This window comes from Stegostoma tigrinum, chromosome 18 (assembly GCF_030684315.1).
Source record: "Stegostoma tigrinum isolate sSteTig4 chromosome 18, sSteTig4.hap1, whole genome shotgun sequence".
Taxonomy (NCBI): Eukaryota; Metazoa; Chordata; class Chondrichthyes; order Orectolobiformes; family Stegostomatidae; genus Stegostoma; species Stegostoma tigrinum.
The window spans coordinates 23,481,045-23,496,518 of record NC_081371.1 but is presented as its reverse complement, the minus strand read 5'-3'; the positions used below and the strand labels follow the sequence as shown (position 1 = coordinate 23,496,518).

The 15,474-nt window shown below is 40.3% G+C and overlaps 2 protein-coding genes across 3 annotated transcripts in view; both read right to left on the bottom strand.

Annotated features, from left to right (window-relative positions):
* zgc:136858 (uncharacterized protein LOC678543 homolog) overlaps positions 1–730 on the bottom strand; it is an 88,460-nt gene extending 87,730 nt beyond the window's left edge. The window contains 1 exon segment of the mRNA XM_059652239.1: positions 652–730. Coding sequence (XP_059508222.1) covers positions 652–730 — 79 coding nt within the window.
* A 7,905-nt stretch (positions 731–8,635) lies between these two features.
* Positions 8,636–15,474, bottom strand: part of LOC125460669 (cystine/glutamate transporter-like) — a 53,773-nt gene continuing 46,934 nt past the window's right edge. For both annotated transcript variants that reach the window (XM_048548358.2, XM_048548359.2), the window contains one exon: positions 8,636–14,921. In XM_048548358.2, the coding sequence (XP_048404315.1) occupies positions 14,857–14,921 (65 nt within the window). In that variant the 3' untranslated portion in view covers positions 8,636–14,856. The remainder of the gene's footprint in view (positions 14,922–15,474) is intronic.

The following is a 15,474-nucleotide window of genomic DNA, read 5'->3' as shown; positions in this document are numbered from 1 at the left end:
GACGATTCTACATCAATACAAATTTTTTCTTCAAGTCGAGTGTACAGCAGCTGCAGTCTGATCGGTGTATTTTAAGCAGATAATTGCAGGTAATTTGTTAATCCGCTAATTTGCCTAAATAGTTATTGGGGGTTAGCAAACATTTCTTTCACCTCCAAAAGTTATCTGGTCCATAAATGATAATCTTCTTTCTTCTTCTGTTTACCGTAAGTAACCTACATGGGATTAATCTGAAAGAACATGGATTCAAGTCACAGCCATTTAACACAAAATGAACAACAAACTGCCCTTTCAGCCTGTTACAAGGATAAATAGTGGAATAATGGAATTTGCACATTATGATGAACAAGGTATCCTAAATTTGGAACAGAGATACAGTCACTGGGGCAGAGGGGAAAGAGTTTAATTTTGCACCTAACCCATTCATGTTATATAGCTTGATGCTGACCGCAAATGCCAAAATATAACATTGGTTCACCTTTAAAAGGCTTCATAAAAAATGCAAAAGTAATTTGTTTTTATTTAATTACAGCTAGAATTAAAGAATTTAAATAAAAGATAGTAAATTACAAATTGCAAAAAAAAACCAAATCTCCTGAAGGCCAAAAGCAGCAAACAAAAAAAATCATGTAGAAAGAACTGTTGACAAACCATAGAGAAGTCTTCGAGCAATGAGGAAGCCGTGAGCTGCACAAGGATGGGCCAAGAGAGGAATATGCTTACACAGCATTCTCCACTGAGCACAGGCACTGAGGATGGGAAAACAGAGTTAGATCTACCGATATTTCTGTTGCTACTCCCAATCAATTTAAAGGTGGGTAGATATTCTTGGATTTGGAGGGATATTTTTGGCATCATCAGAAGAGTTTTTTTGTCCTTAAAAGGGCAACTTAACTTGAGGTTTACACATCAGCTTTAACCATAATCTTAGTAAAAGTCACTTCTGCTAACTGTGGGGGCCCGTTGCACTGTAAAATACATTTCAAATTCCATCCTACTTCAGACAAGAAAATGTATTTGTGTGTGTGTGTTTTTTATAGGGTTTTCATCCAGTCATCTTTCTCAGTATTTCTTAAATTGACTGGAACCAACAAGTTTCAACACTGGCTAATCCATAGGGATGCAGACGTGTGAATCTACAAAATATAAAACTCAATCAAATCACTCAAATACTTCCTGAATTATTTTGGTTACCAATCTAAGAGCTAAAATATGTTAAAGGACATCATAAATAAATTATTATATAACTTCACAATGCGATGATTAAGCAATCACACTGTCAACTTTGACACTGGGTATATGAAGTTCATTGAAGTCTTTACTACATCACTGCCAGTCTTTAAAAAATTCCGTCTGCCACTTCAGTTCCCAGCTCCAACAGGTATAGGGTGCTTGGAGCCACTTGGTACAAAGATTGAGACCATCTATTCATTGCTTCTGCCTGCCCATCTTTCTTTTTGTTCATGAAGGAGAAGGTAATGTCAAGTCTTCCCCAGTCTTAGCTCTGACCCCAGGTTCCTCTCCAATATTTCTCCGATATTCCCTCATGCCAGTTTGAATGTGTTGGGTTCTCCAGTGTTCCAGCAGGTGACAGCCATCACCTTTAACAGTAGTACAGTTGAAGACACTACCTTTGACAGTAAAACAGATGCTTCTTCTGCACCGCTGTATCATTCAGCCAATGGGGCTATCCAGACTGGGTTCCATCTTTACTTAATAATCATAAACCAGAACATCTCCAGCAATGATGCATCCAGAAACTCCAAATAATCCATTCTAAGCCTCCCACCTCATTTTGTCTTTTGGGATTAAGAAGCTTGAGTAGGGGGCAGGTGGAGCTGTTGGCAGAAGGTTGTGTTCGTGGCTTCACAGGATTGTCAGGTGTAGGTGCTGAGACTGGCCACAGGTTGGCATCCTCACCTTCTTCTAGAGCAGAGAGCTGTCCCAGAAGTTCCACAGTCTTCTCCTTGTATCAGTTACGTGTTTAAACATGGGAATAGTTCCTTGTGCTTCAACTTCTGCTGAAAGAGGATAGAGCACCAGGGCAAGGCTAGTAGTTAAGAAATGTGAGCCACACGTCAAGTGAAAGTAAGAGATTTCATTATTCTGATTTGCATAGAGGGTGAGGGGTTTCATTCCCACAAGTAATCGTATGTGGAGAATTGGGCAGACTCAGGTTACAACTTGAAATCCAAAATTACTGGCTTCTTGCCCTTGAGTGCAACTTGAAGACTTAGTGACAGTGTTGGCTCAATTACTGCATTGTGTCTGAATTAAAAGGCCACAGGGTCAGGTCCCACACTGGAGACTTGATATCAAAGAAAAATTGCAAAGACACTCTGAAAGCATCACTTAGGTGTTTCGATATTCACTTCCAGGTGCACCAAATAAAAGCAGCATAGCCTCCTTCAGAACAAGCGCATATCAAAAGCAGAGGGAAAACACAACATAATGAATCTGAGCCAGCAACTTCTCCAAAACTCAGTTGTCTATGGTACCCTGTCCTATTTACAGCCAAAGTTTCTGGGTACAAATCTGCCTTAGCATGTACCTACGTACACGCTGGAACTGAACCAAACACCTCCCTTGGTGATGAACATAGTCATCTTTGTCTTGAATGATGAACAAGAAAGAGGAGACTTGAGCACAAAGAAGAGGCTGACAAATTAAATGCACCTCTGAGAATGTGCTACACTAGGAGGTGTCTTCTTCCATTTGGAGTTACAGACAATTGTGACTGAATTAAAGAGGTGAGCACAGGATGTGGCAAGCTGGCTAGGTCAACATTTACTGTTCATCTCCAATTGCCCTTGCAAAGGTGATGGTACAGCAGCTTTCTTGACGTATTACAGTCCTTGGAATGTGGACACCTTCAGTGCTCTTAGGGAGGTAATTGCAAGGCCTTGACCCATTGACAGAGAAGGACTCTGATATAGTTCCAAGTCAGGATGGTGTATGGCTTGTAGGAATCTTGAAGGTGGTGTTTTTCCCATATATCTGCTATCTTTATCTTTCTAAGTGGCAAAGGTGAGGGCCTAGAAGAAGCTATAAAAATTAAGCTGGTGCTTTGGAAGTAAAGACATCAATAAGCACATTTATAAATATTTTAATTTTTTTTAAAATCAAGTGACAACTTCACAATTAAGAAATGGTCTGTACTTTTTTAAAGGACATTTTCACTCATTTAAAACAAAACAGCACTAATAGCGATGCAAAATGCTAATTTCGTGACAAACTTCCTTTCCACTGGATTTATCAAACTGCACCTAGCTATCAAAAATCAAGCAAAGAAAGCACCACACAACCAGCCCAGCTCTTCCCCTCCACCCACTGCATCCCAAAACCAGTCCAACCTGTCTCTGCCTCCCTAACCTGTTCTTCCTCTCACCCATCCCTTCCTCCCACCAAGCCGCACCCCCATCTACCTACTAACCTCATCCCACCTCCTTGACCTGTCCGTCTTCCCTGGACTGACCTATCCCCTCCCTACCTCCCCACCTATACTCTCTCCACCTATCTTCTTTTCTCTCCATCTTCGGTCCGCCTCCCCCTCTCTCCCTATTTATTCCAGAACCCTCACCCCATCCCACTCTCTGATGAAGGGTCTAGGCCCGAAACGTCAGCTTTTGTGCTCCTGAGATGCTGCTTGGCCTGCTGTGTTCATCCAGCCTCACATTTTATTATCTTGGATTCTCCAGCATCTGCAGTTCCCATTATCTCTCTCCAAGGAAAACACTGTCCAGCTGCATTGTTTTGTTGCAAATCAACAAACACAAAGTCTGGAAAGCAGTTGAAAATCAAACGAGTAAGCAGTTTTCCTGCAGATCATTAACAGAACCCAGTGCAGAAACTTTGCCCGTGGCATTTTACTGTGTGGAGGTGCTGTGGCCTACCTGTTTGATTCAGAGGGTAGATTCAGGCAGTCTGGCAAGACTGGAATTATCTTAGAGCCAAAATCTTTTCAAGTTGTTTCAAAGAGCATCATCATACCCTATCATTGCAGAGGCATGAGATTTATTGGCCTCCCATAACCCTCTCAGCAGCCTCACATAGCAAATCTCTGAGAATGGTAGTAATACTTTAACCGATCAAAAAAGATGGGTAAATACAGGAGGTCGCTGCACTGTAACCTGTAATCAAGGCTTGAACACAACTATCCAAATGTAAAACAGAAAGTGCAAATATATTTGACACGTAAAGAACAGGTCGTTTTAAACAACAGATTTTTTTTAGAGATATGGGACGAATTTGTTTTTATTGCTTCAAAAGAAATCAGACCACTTCAAAAAAAACTTGTATCCATTGGGAATCCAGACGAATTTCACTGTTGGATGATAAGACCTCACTCCCCTGTTTACAGTAAAGAAAAACACAGCAAGAAGGTCTCCACAAACTCCTCACAGAGAAACAATTTAGTGGTTATGTTTATTAACCAATAAATAGTCGCTGGCCTGTAAAATCTTATTGTATAACCGCAGTTCCAGAGTGCGTTAACTGGTGTCTGCTCTGCAATTTACTGAGGCGGACACAGTTTCGCACATACTTGCGCTCATGTTTCTAGCAGCAATTTCCAGTTTTGCAAGGATCAGCAATTTATTATTAGTTCCTAACGGCTGTAAAACAATTCCCCCGAAGGAGACCCTGACAGCACTAAGCCCAGGCAAAAAGCCGCACAAAAGTACAACCTTTGCAACTACATCACAAAATCGCTGATTTTGTTTTTTAACTGAGCTCTCCTTTTTGAGGTGTTTTATCTTTCTAATAAATTTACATTGGGCCAGCAGTTAATACTATTTGTTCACATTAAAATCAGAAGACCTCGCACGCATCTGCATGCTGTCGGTCTCGCTCCTTTTCCGCATTTAACGTCTCCCACGCTACACCCAGCCCCTGAAGCTTGCCGAGAGATTTACACATCTGTTTTTTTCGAAATTAGTTTGATAAATAAGCCCCCGCACCAACATTTCCTCCGTATTCTCTCCCCTACCTTTCCAGTACCTCGAGCAATGTGTCTATGAATAATGAACTGTGACCTGGCAAGATTGAAACTTCTGGCCAATCAAATCACTGTGTTCCACTGTAACGATGCTGGGGTTTCCTCTGGTATCACTGAGACCAAGGAGTTCACCTGGCAGATGTCTGTAAGGAGCTCTCACAATTGCCAAGCTACTGAACTATACGGTAATTACCCGGGACATCTGTATTTCTGATAGACAATTACCCAGGCACCCTTGTCGTAGATCCATTAGCTTCGCAGGCTTCTGATGTTCTGAACCCAATTGCTAGCATTAAAATTTGCGGTAACTCCTGGACAATTGGAAAAAAACAAACTTATCAAATCTTCTGGGTGGACTGTAGCCTGCCCCACCCAACACCCTTGCTCATTCCTATCTCCATAGCCACAGCACTGACACCCCAGTGCAAAGAGCTGACTGATTTATCCATGCCATCTCCCACGCAGACACTCAACACTCTCCAAAAAGTCCCGAATGCCCCATTCCCCAACTCCAACCCACCCCCTAACCTCCGCCATGGATACCTCACAAGCTGGTTGCCCAACTGTCTCCTCACCTGCCCATATTAAACACAACATGCTCTTTTAACATGAAGTATAAACCAAAGTTATACAAAACCCTGGTTAGGTCACATCTGGACTATTGTGTCCAGTTCTGGTCGCCTCATTACAGGAAAGATGTGGAAGTGTTGGAAAAGGTGCAGAGGAGATTTACTAGGATGTTGTCTGGAATGGAGGGAAGGTCGTACGAGGAAATGTTGAGAGAGCTAGGGCTTTTCCTTTTATAATGATGAAGGATGAGAGGTGTCTTGATTGAGGTGTACAAAATGATCAGGGGTATAGATAGAGTGGGCAGCGAGAGATGTTTTCCTCGGGTGGAGGTAGCTGTTATGAGGGAGCATAGTTTTAAAGTGAGTGGTGGTAGATATAGGGGAGACGTCAGAGGTAGGTTCTTTACTCAGAGAGTGATAGGGGCGTGGAATGCATTGCTGGAGAGGGTAGTGGAGTCGGCCTCATTAGGGGCATTCAAGCAGCTATTAGATAGGCAAATGGATGATAGTAAAAGGTAGGGGTGGAGGTTAGATAGACCTTAGGTTTCAGGTAAAAGTTCGGCACAACCTTGTGGGGCGAAGGGCCTGTACTGTGCTATACTGTTCTATGTTCTATTAATTAACAAGAAAACATAAACCACATTCCAGCATTAGTGGCCCAGATTCATAGAGTCATAGAGATGTACAGCTTCTGATCCAACTCGTCCATGCCAACCAGATATCCTAAATTAATCTAGATCCATTTGCCAGCATTTGGCCCATATCCCTCTAAACCCTTCCAATTCATATACCCATCCAGATGCATTTTAAATGTCGTCATTGTACCAGCCTATGCCACTTCCTCTGGCAGCTCATTCCATACATGCACCACTCACTGTGTGAAAAAGTTGTCCTTAGGTCTCTTTAAATCTTTCCCTTCTCACCTTAAACCAAAGCCCTCTAGTTTTGGACTCTCCCAACCCAGGGAACCGACCTTGACTATTTACCCTATCCATCCCCATCATGATTTTATAAACCTCTACAAGGTCACCACCTCAGTTTTCAATGCTCCAGGGAAAACAACCCCAGCATATTCAGCCTCTACCTGTAGCTCAACCCCCTCAACCCTGGCAACATCCTTGTGAATCTTTTCTGAATCCTTTCAAGTTTCACAACATCCTTCCTGGAGCAGGGAGGCCAGAAATGAACACACTATTCCAAAAATGCCTTAACCAATGCCCTGACTTGCTCCAGTTCTTCTCAATAACTTTATTGGCTTGCCTTTTTCACCAGATAAGCAAGGGAATACATCTCTGTAAGCAGAATGCTTGAACCTTCCATAATTGGTCTCCTTACTTTGTTGGAGGAAGGTAATTTTTGAAAGTAATTATTTTGTCATGTCTTCCTTTGGTATACATTTTTTAAAAAATCTCTGGTGGCCTGACTCTCTTTGGCACTAATTGAATAACTGTCTTTTAAAATTTGTTCACAAGATGTGGCCATTGCTGTCTCAGCCAGCACTTTTTTGTCCATCTCTGGTTGTTCAAAAAGTAGTTGCATTGACCACATTGCCGTGAGTCTGGAGATACATGTAGGCCAGACCAGATAAGGATGGCACACCTCCTTCCGTAATGGGCCTCAGTGACAATTTTTACATCAGTGATTACATGGTCACCATTGGCTAGTTGCTTATTTGATATTTTTGATGAATTCAAATTTCAACATCTGCCTCTACCAACATCCTCCCACTGGACAACAATATCCCTTGGTTATCAAGATCTACGTTGAGACTCTGGACAATGTGGACCACTTCTCACACGCTGGGAAGGTCCCTTCTATGTGGACATGTACAAATGAGGAAACTTAACATTGGCCCTTTTGTGCCAGTGTGGTGTTCGCCATTTGAGGAGCCGAGTATTTAATGACAAGGATCTCAAACCTGGCATAAAACTCATGGTTGAAGACATGGACTGTATGTAGCAGACATCGCAAGTCCCTAAAGAATTATCATGAGTGATGCTACTGCAAAAATGTACAAATCCATTGGCAGTACAGTTGCTCCAGTGTGCGTGTTCCCTCTCAGACCAACAACACAGCTCTAGATATGGTCAGTCAGCTGTGTTAAGTGGGCCACATCACCTGTGTGCCTCATTCGGACATCCTGAACAAACTTTTTTTATCTGAGTTTGGGTGCAGCAAACAGTTATCAAAAGGGCAGAGGAAATGCTTCAAAGATAGCCTCAAAGTCTCCATGAGAAATGCAAATCAACACCAACACATGAGAATATCTTGCCTAAAGGCACCTGAACTGGAGAAAAGAACATCTGTGAAGGTGCCATCTAGCTCAAGCATCTCCAATGGCCAAGTACAAAAAGCATGCAAAAACTTGAGCAATACACACATCTGGCACTTCAAACACCACATTCCTCAGTTATGGTAGGGTGTGTACATCCAGCATTGGACTGTTCTCTCACCACAGGACTCACAGTTCTGAAGTGGAATGAAGTCCTACCAAGAGGAAGTTTGTAGAAGTTTCCACAGACACTCTGGAGTTTCCACCCTATGATGCCTGCCCTGTTGCTTGGACTGACCTAGCACTGCAACATGCAGTGCTTGAGGATGCAATGTACCACCCAGTGGTGGTGTTGGTGATAACTGCAGTCAGGAATGTATGTATTGACACTGCAGCTTTTACTTGCATTGGCCATCTTTGTGAGGTAGATAAACGTCTTGTGGTACATGGTGTTTAGAATTGATGGAGGTTGTAATGCTTGCACCCATCTCCTCCCAGACAGCCTTCATCACCTTACCAAGGGGCATCCAGCTGAGCTGAAGTTCACAGAGAGTAGAGGATGAAAGGACAGCTAGGAGAAAATTTAAGAAATATGTGGTTGAAGGTTTGAAAAATGAACAAGGTGGAGTTGTGTTCTGTTGTAAGTGATGTCTACACTTGGCATATGTTTCTGCTAGGACCTTCTTTGGTAGATTTGCTGCCATTAACCCTTATTACAACACTAGTCTACAGGGCGTACTAGTATTGAAGTTGTGAAGGACTAAGCACTAATAAATCTTTGACAGGAGAGGAATGTGCTTGAGTAACAAGCTGTAGTTTATTATATAATAGTAAGATAACAGGGTACATTAACTTTAGATAGGTTAACTACATCAACATTAGGTAGGAGACACTGTTGTTTCATAAGAGATAGTAAGTAGATCTATTGTACACAGCTATAAACTGTAGAATTGACTAACTAGCAAAAAGCTAGAACAACTGACTCGTTCCATGCAGAGACAATAATTTGTATACCAGTGGGCAGAACTATCCCAAAGCTTCCAAGTTGCCCTTACAAGCCAAATGCCTTATGAAACAAATACCAGGCTAACCTAAAGGGGAGAGGAAGGAGATTGTTAGTGTATTCCAGCAAATGAGAAAAGACAAAATGAGTGTTGTGCACTGGTGTAAGGTGAGAAGTGTACCTATGTAACGTTATGACATGAAATAGCTAGGATTTAACAACAGTAAGTCCCAATTCATATCCAGAGCAGAAACGAAGAAAAATTCTGCTGCAACATTCTAACCTGCAAGTAATAGTTAACAAAATTGTAATAAAGCCTTTGAATTCTAAATGCAGCTATAGGCCATCAATCTACTTCCTGGTTTGTTACTGAGTTGTCATCGTTTTAAGGATGCAGACAATTTTGAAGCTTGGTATTCCCAAATTGAAATGTGTAAATTCCTCTTCCTGTCAATTGACATTTCCTCCATCACCAGCATGAACACAAGTACGTTTATGCGTTTCTGAATTACACGTATACAACTATTGAAAGACTTTTTAATTTTAAAGTGGTTCGTAAGGTCAGGTTTATTTATTGGACACTTTTCTATCCCAAAATATCCTGGGAATTACTTGTACCTACCAGTTTTGAATTGACTCAAAAATGCAAGGAAACACTTCAGTAATGCTCAATTTTATTTTAATGAAAATGCAAAATCAACATTCCAGTTTGTCTGTATTAATGTTTAATAACCACTTTGATGGCACGTTCTAGTTTGTGACAAAATTATTCTGGCATTGACTGATACCTGCCATATCTATCAAGTTTAAAAATGTAGAGTAAGGTCTATTTCAAACAAAATAAGACACTTTAGAAATGGTTTCCCAGATTTACAGATTCGTAAATACTCCAACTACCATTTGCAAGTGGGTATAGAAATAAGAGGACACAGCAAATTAGTAAGTGGTTGGAGAGATTGTAGAGGAGGGAACATTTTAGGTGCCTGGGACATTGGGATATGTTTTGGATGTGACCTGAAGAGGTCAGGCCTGTTGTAATTTGCTATTGAAGTAGGTTTAACTGAACAGAAATGAACAAACAGAAGGTCATGCTATAGAAGAATATCTTTACACAACTGAGAGAGACAGATAGTATTGGAATAGGAAATAGTAACTTATTACGTTGGATCAGAGTAAGAGGGAATGTAATAATATCTATCTTAGGATTGTTATGCTTGTATGTGAATGTGTGGAGTATTTTAAGTAAGAATAGTGAGGTTTACACCTGCAGCTGAAGATAGCCATGTGGAAATATGATGCCATGATGATAACAGAGACAAGGCTCAAAGAGGGCAGGAAGTAGGGAAGTGAAGAAAGGTGGAGAGATAGCAGTATTGAAAAAGAAGATGACAGCACTGTAGATAGAGGATGTCTTTGAGTGATCATGGACAGAATATATTTGGTTAGAGCAAAGAAACAATATAAGTATCTAATATTACTGTAGGTATTCAATTGTCTTCCAAAACATAGGAATGATATAGTTGTACACATTTGAACGGACATTACAAAGAAGTACAATTGTTATAGAGCCATTATAATGGGAAGCAGTAATTATGCTACTATTGTCTGGGATAGTGATTGTTAACTGGCAGAGAGGGACATGAGTTTTAGAAATCCAGCAAGACAATTTCTACATTAATATATTACCAATTCAATTGGAACAAATGGATCAAATTGCCAGCAGGGGAACATTTAGGGGCAGTGTCACAGCATCATAAAGTTTAGATTGGCTTTGAAAAGAGCAAGGAGCGATCCAGAATTAAACCAATGAATTGGGGGTGGACCAACTTAAATGAAGTAAGAATGGATCTTATCTAGATAAATAAAAGCCAAAGGCCAGACAATAAAACTATAACTGAATGATTCTTTTAAACAGAAGATAAATCAGGTATATTTGAGGTACATTTTCCTGAGGAGTGAATATAGGACAAATAACCCAGAGTTCCCTGAATGCCAAAATGGATGTAGAATAAGATGAAGCAGATAAAGAACACATATGACGTATCTTAGGTGGATAATGCAGTTGAGAACCAGGCTTCATACATTAAAGATTCTGACAGGAAATGAAAAGTAAGGAGAAGCAAAAAGTCAAATATGGGAAAAGACTGGAAACTAACATGCAAGTGCACACAGAAGTTTTCTATAGTCATATAAATAGCAAGTGAAATGGTATCAGAATGTGTTTGCAGGCAGATGCCTAGAACTCCATTTCCCAATAGGTCTAGCTTCCCAATGTAGATTCAGCCCACTGATTTTTTTTTAAACAATTAACAGACCATCCAGGTTTTTGGAAGCATACATGAAAATGGGGAGTCACGGGACTCTACAGGCCTATAACACAGGGGTCCAACACATCATTGACGGCTGTTCCATGATTACATTGTTTCCAAATCTGGTTGGCAGTCCTTAAAGAAGGGTCCATGATTTTGGAGAAAATTAACTAAAATAAATTAAGGAATCACAAAAAGTTACAGGAACCGGAAGACTTTGCCTGAGAGATTAGGCAAAGACCATCAATAGGCGACAGTTGGTAAAGGAATCTTGGGAAGTGCTGCAGGACATGGACTGATAATGAAGTTCTGAGAATCCTGTGGAATTAAGAAGCTGGAGATTAGCCATTTAATTCGTTAACAGAGCTCAACAGCAGGCCATCCTGCCCAAATTGTGGCAGCTGTTCTACCTCAAGACAACTAATAGCTCTGAGTCATGCAGAGACCCACTAAAGTGGGGATGTGTGTAATCTTGACACTGTCGCTAGAAGGGTTTGGTGTGGGAATTTCTGCATCCCATTAAATCTATCCCATGGATATGGAAGAAAAACTCTTTTATTGCTGAAAGAAGATACAATTTTGTCAAGGCCTTTCATCCTGCATTCATCAGGATAATTCGCAAGGACTTCAATTTATTCATTTTTTTTTCATTTATACTGAATGAAAGGAGAGTTGATGTTTGGCAAGTGAACTGTGACTGGTAGAGGTGAGGCAATGGAGAATGCACTGATTAAATACAATTGACAGCTAACTGTAAGGCTTTGATTAATTTTTTTGAATTGATTGTCAGTGTGATTAAGGATTATCCACCAAATATTTTCCAATTGCGCTGCCATGTATAATGTTGGATAATGTCTTACAGGATTCCACATGTAGGCTGGTCGGTACTGCCAATTCCTTGCAAATTACGGAAAACAACAGGGACTGGCTGTTTAATATGTTCTATTAGTGTTTGAGATGTATTGCCTATGTACCTGGCATGGCACTGGTGCCAAAAATCATATATCACAATGCTCATTTGTGTAATAGGCAGATCACTAGATCAATTTGACATCAGCAACTTGCTTGTGGCAGTTTTACATCTGCTGTAGTAGCTCAGTCTGGGTTCACCAGAACCACTCAGCTCCTGGACATTATTGCAATCTTGGTTCAAACATGGACCTTGGTTTAAACATGGATGAAAAAGCTGAATTTCGTATGTGAGGTTTGATTGGCTGCTCTTGGTATCAAGGCTGCATTTGATTGAGTGTGGCATCAATGAGCCCTACTAAAACTGGTGTCAGTGGGAACTGGAGGAAAGCTGTCTACTATTTGGAGTTATACCTGGCACAAAGGAAGATTGTTGTGATTAGTGGAGATCAGTCATCTCAGCTCTGGGACAAGTATACAGGAGTTCCTCAGGGTGATGTGCTAGACCCAGCCGTCTTCAGCTGCTTCATTAATGACCTTCCCTTCATCATAAGGTCTGTGGTTGGGATTTTCACCAATTATTGCACAATGTTCAGCCACCATTCATGATTCCTCAGACACTGAAGCAGCCCATTGTAAAATGCAACAAGATCTGGACAATATCCAGGGCTGGTCCAACAAGTGGATTTAATATTCATGCCACACACAGATATCAGCAATGACCATCACGTCATATGGATTTACAGCATGGAAAAAGGCCCTTCAGCCCATTCTGCGGGGTTCATCATCAACACCTACCTACTCAAGTCCTATTTTCCAAAATGTGGCCTGTTGCCTTGTATGCTATAGCAATTCTTGTGATGATACAAACCCTTCCTAAGTGTTATGATAATTCCTGACTCAATCACATTTTCAGGCAGTAATTTCCAGATATCCATCATCCATCTGGTGCAAAAATGCTTTCATGAATCCCTTCTAAACCTACTGCCCTTGACTTTAAATCTATGCCCCTTAGTTGTTGATCCCCTAATAAATAGATGGGAACACCATCATCTCTAGCAAGAGAGAACTGGAGCATCATCCCTTAATATTCAATGGCATAACTATCTCTGGATTCTCCACAATCAACATCCTGTGAATTACCATTGACCAAAAACTGAACTGATCTAGCTGGACAAGTACTGTGCTTATAAGAATGGGTTAAATGCTAGAAATTTTGCAGTGAGTAATTCACCTTCTAACTTCCCAACACCTGTCCACCTTGTACAAGGCACAAGTCAGGAATGTGATGGAACACTCTCCATCTGTCTGGATTAGTACAGCTCCAAAAGCACTGAAGAAGGTTAACACCATCAAGGTGTCAAGATTGGCACCGCATCCACAAACATTCAGTCCCTCCACTACCAACCCTCAGTAGGAACACTGTACATCATCAACAAGAAGCACTGCAGAAATTCACCAAGGCTCCTTAGGTATCAACTTGCAAAACTATAACTACTTCAATGTAGAAGGACAAGAGCATCAAATACAAAACACTACCATCTCCAATTTCCCTTCAAAGCCATCCACCATCCTGACTTGGAAATGTACTGCTGTTCCTTCAGTATTGTTGGATTGAAATCCTGGAACCTTTCCCTAACAGCATAGTAGGTATACCTGCATCAAATGAACTGTAGGAGTTCAAGAAAGCAGCTCACCATTACATTCTCAAGGACAACTACAGATGGCAATAAATACTGAACAATTCATTGAAGCCCACATCCCATGAAAGAATTAAAAAAAAGTATGCAATTTCAACTCAACAAAATATATGACAGCTATTTGCTTGGTCACTTCTCAGGGTAATGTCTTACCCAATTAGAGTCAACCTGCCTGGTTTAAAACTTACAGATAGTTTGGCAGTTGATTGGCAGTCATTATAGCTGGCACATTCTAGCAATTAGACTCCATTTGGTGATTAATCAGCATTTTTTCCTCATACATTTACAAGTTGGTTTTCCCTTAAATTGGTGCTCTTCTCAATTGTCTTGATCATTATAAAATGAAAAGCCTCAAAAGAACATGGCTGTTTACAACAATACAAAAGCTTTATCACACAGCCAATGGTTTGGATCTGGGATGCATTGCCCGAGAGTCTGGTGGAAGAAGATGAAATTGAGGAATTTGGATTGAGAAGAAAATTAGATAATTATTTGAAAAGAAAATATTTGCAGGCTTCCAGTGTAACTGTAGGGAGTGGAATGTGGAGAGTTGCTATTACAGCATGTTAGAATGGGTGTGATAGAAAGAATGGTCTCTTCTGCTCTTAAGTAATAAACTTAATTCATGTTTTGATGTAAATTGGAGCCTCAATTTTTGGGCCACCAAATGTTGTTAATCAGTTGATCATTTCGCATATGTACCAACAATCATTGTACTTCACAGCAATCCATTCTGCATGACAATGCTAAGAGAACTGACAAGCTTCAATTTCCCTCTCTTTTTGAGGTTACACATTTCTTTGTTGACTACTTTCTCTCCAATTTGTTGATATGTGCTAATAATACTTCATCCCTAACAACTAAGCCTAATTTAATCAGCACCTGCCTCCCTATTGTATAGTTCAAATAATCAGTCACGAAAGATTTGAACTAGTGAAGTTAACAGCAAAATTACTTTATGTAATAGTGTTAACGAGAGATCATTTATCACATAATGATCAAATTCTATCTCTCAGGTTACATGCGTTAATGAGGAACTCTTGTAGTGATTCCATAATGAGTGTGCAGAAGGATTTGAAAGCCCTCTGTCACAGATTCTCAGTAGGTCGCAATTTCCTGTTGCACCACCTCCATTAAAATCTGCAGTTTGATAGTGAAAATATCTGTAAAGCAAGTAGATACATTCCAGTAATGAAGAACTAGAATTTGCGCGAGTCAAATATATTAAAACATATTTAAAGATAATCTCACCAAATAAACATAACAGGATGTTGAAATTAATGATTGTTCTTTTCATGTTGATAACCTTCAAATGGAGTACTTATTGGCCCAATTGTTTCTTTAATTATAATCTGATTGATTACTGATATATGGTAGTGTAATGATCTGACATTGGAAATAAATTACATTGACAGTTGCAAGATTGTGCGAAGAAAACACATTAGTTCAGTCACACAAACCTATTGAAATCACCTTCATCCCAAGCTCACTAAATATTCTCTAACTCTAATATCCTCTGAAATGGCTGCTCAAGACACTCAGTTGTACATCTCTAACAACAAGAATGGTCAATAAGTGTGATAGTGTGAGTGGTTTCCACTTACTGAGAAGATCAGATTATTTTAATGCACTGAAAAAAATGTCAAGGCTGAGGCATGGCATATCTAAAATTCTTGCATTTGTCACAATCAAGGCATTTTGTTCTTCTTAACTGAA